This window comes from Phaethon lepturus, unplaced genomic scaffold, assembly GCF_000687285.1.
Source record: "Phaethon lepturus isolate BGI_N335 unplaced genomic scaffold, ASM68728v1 scaffold34440, whole genome shotgun sequence".
In the NCBI taxonomy this organism is placed as follows: Eukaryota; Metazoa; Chordata; class Aves; order Phaethontiformes; family Phaethontidae; genus Phaethon; species Phaethon lepturus.
The window spans coordinates 1-5,445 of NW_010514608.1; the positions used below are offsets into that span (position 1 = coordinate 1).

At 38.7% G+C, this 5,445-nt stretch overlaps 1 protein-coding gene across 1 annotated transcript; it reads left to right on the forward strand.

Moving 5' to 3' along the window:
- Positions 1–53: 53 nt before the first annotated feature.
- On the forward strand, positions 54–3,804 carry GPN3 (GPN-loop GTPase 3). Its single transcript, XM_010293474.1, has 7 exons — positions 54–155; positions 281–452; positions 877–1,001; positions 1,695–1,810; positions 2,498–2,594; positions 3,156–3,284; positions 3,560–3,804. Exons 1-7 carry the CDS (start codon positions 69–71, stop codon positions 3,620–3,622), a joined length of 789 nt encoding a protein of 262 aa, XP_010291776.1. The 5' UTR covers positions 54–68; the 3' UTR covers positions 3,623–3,804.
- The last annotated feature ends 1,641 nt before the right edge of the window (positions 3,805–5,445 follow it).

Below are 5,445 nucleotides of genomic sequence, written 5' to 3' on the forward strand. Positions count from 1 at the left end.
AAGGTGACAGCGGCGCAGGCGGTCCCTGACGGCGTGTGTGTGCCTTGCAGAGCACGTACTGCTCCACCATGGTGCAGCACTGCGAGGCGCTGGGCCGCGCCGTGCAGGTCGTCAACTTGGACCCGGCCGCGGAGCTCTTCAGCTACCCCGTCATGGCAGGGGAGCGGGGGGGGGCGGGGGGGGGGGGGCGCCAGCGGCAGCGATCCCTTTGGGTCTGCGTGTAATCCTTGGGCACCACTGGAAGCGCATGAACTACCCCCCCCGCCTTGTGTCTGTTGTTGCAGACATCCGTGAGCTAATAGAAGTGGACGATGTCATGGAAGATGAATCCTTAAGGTTTGGTCCAAATGGCGGCTTGGTGTTTTGCATGGAGTACTTTGCCAATAACTTTAACTGGCTAGAGGAAAGCCTCGGGCATGTGGAGGATGACTATATATTGTTTGATTGCCCAGGTAAACAAATGCCAATGTTTTGGTATCGTTCATATGCAGTATAAAATTTGCGGTACTTTTTTTTTGTTGGTCATAATCATTCACTTTTTTTTTTTTTCATTATTAGCAGTTGTCAGAGTCACTTTCAGATGTTTAACAAATGATCTTGGTCCCACGATAATTTGAATTACTGCACTAACTTCTAATAGCGTCATATGGTGTGGGAACACTATGGCAACTGCTGACTAACACCAACTGGAGGTCAAGGGAGGAAGAAACCCTTGTATTTCTTTTCCACTTCTCAAGTTCATCCAAACACAGTCAGAGTTGTCTGAAAACAAAGATGCTTTCTTTATCAACTTTTATTAAGTGCAATGCCTGTATTTCCGTAACTGTTTCCGTTAGCTTTGCATTTTTGCACACTAATATCCTAAGTGTGTCCTAGGTCAGATTGAACTCTATACACATCTGCCAGTGATGAAACAGCTGGTGGAACAGCTTCAGCAGTGGGAATTCCGTGTCTGTGGAGTTTTTCTGGTGGATTCTCAGTTCATGGTGGAATCTTTCAAGGTATCTATTTGAAATTTGTTGTAAAAGTTCATATTGATAAAGAACAAGCAATTTAGGGAGCTGGGTTTGCTTAGCCCAGAGGAAAGTGCTAAGCCAGGGGAGATCTGATTGCTTGTCTTCAGCTGCCTCAGACACAGGTTGCAGCAAAGAAAATTCCAGTTGGATGTAAAGAAAACCTGCACTATGAGAGTGGTCAGACTGGACAAGGGGCACAGAGAGATTGTGTAGCATACGTTCATGGAATTACTCAAAACTTGACTGGGCAAAATCCATGAGCAACCTGTTCTGACTTTAAGCTGGCTCTGCTTTCAGCAGTGGTATGGACCAGATAACCTCTGAAAGTCCCTTCCAACCTAAATTCTTCTGTGATTCTATGAGAGCTTTTTCAGATCTGGAGAGAGAGCAGGCCACTTTCCCAACTAGCAGTAAGAATCCTGAGATGAGCTTTGAGTTTTCTAATGGCTCTTGAGTTTTGTAATGGCCTTTACAGTGACAGACCCAAATTTGAGGCTGTGGAAGTAAGATGGCAAATGGGAAGCTCTGCACCTCCCTTTTCCAACAGAGATAAGGACTCCCCACTTGGCCTTGTGTACATGTTTCATATATTTGCTAGATTGGTCTGTGGTAGAGTGTTCTGCATATTTGTATTGTGGTTTTCTGTACTTAACTACATCATTTTTCATATTCCTTAAGTTTATCTCTGGAATTCTGGCAGCACTCAGTGCAATGGTATCTTTAGAGATTCCACAGATTAACATCATGACCAAAATGGATCTGCTGAGCAAAAAAGCCAAGAAGGAAATAGAAAAGTAAGTTCCAAAACCTTACTTACTCCGTAGCATAGTATCTTGACGTAAACTTCACTCAAAATTCGGTCTAATGTTTCCCACAATTAAAACACACTCTTTTCAAATGGGAGAAGATGCATTTGTTTTATATCAAACAGAGTCTTTAAAATATCTGGATAGGATGCTTAGAATTTAGTCAGAGTCAAAAGGCCAGCTCCATGTTTGTACATATCTCTGGATTTTTCTGTAAATAATTATCTTGAATAACTTATGTCACTCAGAATGACATTCCAGGGTACTATGCCAACAAGGCTACTGTACTTCAAAACCTAAACAGGAGGTGATCCTACCCGTTTTTTGATACTGAACATACTGAATTACTTAATGTGTTACTCTTACATTTGTGCTAAAATTACAAAATTAAAGTTTTTCCCTATGGTATTCCTCAAAGCTGTCTTGAGTATAGAATTATATTACCAAAAAGAAAATTAAAAAATGCTTCAGTTCTTTCTACTAGCCATCGTAATCTGAGATATTCAAGTACTTACAAAAACTCTTTTTAAACATTTTAAGTTCTCCTGATCTGAAGTTAGTTCATTCAGATCACAGAATGATAGATGGTTTTGGTAGCTATATAAAAGCACAATGACTCATTTGCTCTGTAGCCATGGATTCTTCTGATATTAATGATGACTTTGTTTCTCCCAGGTACTTAGATCCAGATATGTATTCTATGATTGAAGATTCTACAAATGTACTGAAAAGCAAAATGTTTAAAAAACTGACTAAATCTATTTGTGGATTGGTAGGTATATTGGTTTTTAACTGGTACCCTTAAACTCAGTCCCCTATTTATAAACCATGCTGTATGGTTGCTGACTTCATTGCTGTTGTAGATACTGTATGTACTATAATAATTCTCCCCCACCCCACCGCAAAACTATGTATTTACCTACCAGACTTATTAACAAAGCCAGCATCTAAAAGATTCTCAGGCACTTCAGCATTTTACTTTTTGCCTGTTTTAACTCAGCTTTTGGGGTTTGTTGTTGTTTGTGTTTTTTTTTTTTTTTTCAGATTAGCATAAGATTCTTGATACTAACATTTAGATTGTAGCCAATACGTTTCCTGGGAATGCTGTTCTATTAGCAATTTTGGAAAGCAGCTGCATTTCCTGTGTAGAACGTTGGACAGATAGCCACGTGTTCCGAGTGGGGAATTGCCATTGGCTTGCAGTGTGGCTTTAAATGGTATTTTAGCAGTCCAGGCAAGGAATACCTAAATTTGGTTTAAGGAAGTGGCTTAGAGTGATTGAGAACTAACTCACTGCATTTTCTTACTAACATCCTTTGAATCCTTTCTCTAGATTGATGACTATGGTATGGTTCGATTTCTACCTTTTGATCGCTCTGATGAGGAAAGTATAAACATAGTTCTGCAGCACATAGATTTTACCATTCAGTATGGAGAAGATCTTGAATTTAAAGAACCAAAGGTAAGGTACTTCTGATGATAAGATGAAAATTAAAAAGGATCCATAATATAAATTGTAATATAAATACATTCTTTGCCTTCCTAATGAATGATTGTTTCAGTACGGTTCAAAATAAGCCATGTTTTAGTCTTTTAGTTTTGCTACATGTTTTATGGAACTATCTTAGACATTGTTCCTGTTGTGGTTTCTAAAATAAAACATCACAGAACAGACAAATGTTCAACAGTCACTAGGGAAAAGCCAGGTTTTACCTTTTTTGTTTTCTTTTTTGGCAGGGATGCGAAGAAGATAAATCTGCTCTCGTGGATGAATTCTTTCAAGATCATGTGGATGAGTAAAAGACAAATAGTCAAAAATAGGAGGAAAATACCTTGCTTGCATTAAAAAATAAAAAATAAAAAAAAACCCAAAAAACCCACCCCTACACAAACATACTTCATGTTTTATCTGTAAGATAACTACTATTCATAGTGGAGTGAGCTATATGACCTCGTAACTTTTTTAATAAACAATTTTTATTCTTATCATGTGTGTTTTATAAAATACATAGGCTAGTATTAGTACATATAAAAGTTTCCCACATACAGATGTACCTCATTTAAGCACAGGAATGCTTGGGAAAAAAACTAATAATTTGCAAACGAGGCAAAGCTGAATAGAAGTATGTTGTAATAAATATTTATCTCCAGTACTGAGTAGTTAGTTTCATTACTAGATGAAAGAATTGTTCTAAAGTGTGACGACTGTACACCATGAACTGAACCTTTATTAGATGGAGAGGTGACTGCCAACTTCAAAGGGACATCTGGTCAGTGGGTGGTCTCTCACCCTTCTTGAAGAACAGGAGTGTTTTACATTCATTTTGGAAGAGCCCAGATTTTAAACCACCTTAAGGCTGTTTTTTGTACAACTTGCACAGGGCTTTAAGTGGTTTATACATCGGTAACATCTTAAGCACAGCACAACACTTGAAAGAAAGAAAATCAGCTTAAATAGAACTCGGTGATGGTCTTGCGCGATCACATTAGAAATTAACTTAGCGAAGAATTAAGTGACAAGTAAGCAAGCTCCTTTTTTTCCCTGAATAAAGAACTCGTACTCCTACTATGGACATATGTTACTTCTATAGTACAATATGTGGTGCTTTCAGAGAAGCAAAACTTTAGCACATTAGCTGCAAAGAACATACTCATCTAAGTAACTAAATACATGTAAAAAAGGTCTTAGAAATTTTTCAAGCAAGTAACATCAATTCTGGAATTAGGTGTAGCTCTTAACAGACTGTTCATATCTGATAATAATTTAAACCCTACGGGAAAACATACTGCTGAATTTACTTCTCACTGTTTATAGTTCTTTTATATATACAGACTATTCCTGGGGTGTCTTCCATGTTTCAAAACATGTTTTATTGCTTCTCCTAAAATCTATTAGTCCAATTTATTAGCTACATTCAGCTGCATTTCAGGACGTGTTTTTTTGCTGCCTATGTCAAGTACATACCAACCTTTCCCGAACCCTATGGAACAAGATTTACTCACGGAGTCTTTGAATCTAAGTATTTTCCAAAAAGGGCCTCCTGGTTGTGAAATTCTTAACGTCCATGAATGCTTACATGCTGGCATTATCATCTGTCTATATATAGGTCACGTATTAAAAATTAACCCCATCCTCACAAAATACAAACAGCCAAGTATTTCAGACAACTGATTATCAGAACAATGGATGTCATTTTGTAGGAGCAGCTTGGTTAGGTAGCAGATGTCCGAGTGCAAGAATACCCCTTAATGGAAACCAAATCAAGAAGCGAATACTTTGGAGGCAACTGTACTTACCTAAACCCGGGGTATGATAGCAGCTTGGCACAGAGTTTAGTTTCGTCATTTCTTGCTTCTAGTTCAGAGTTGTAATTTTTTTCTTATTCATCAGTAGCGGTGTTCTTCATGTCTGTTTAAATACATGGTTATATTGTTGGTATAGTGCTTATTTTTGAAGAAACCGCTTTTTCCGAAGTGGAGGTGGTCCAGGGAGAGAGGGTCAAACGACCGGCAAATCCTGCATGTCTAGAGGAAAAGGGCTCCCCAGAATCCGTGTGTGGAGGTCAGGGAGGATCGCACAGGATTTTAATAGTTACAGTGTAGGTTAACCTCACGATGGGGCG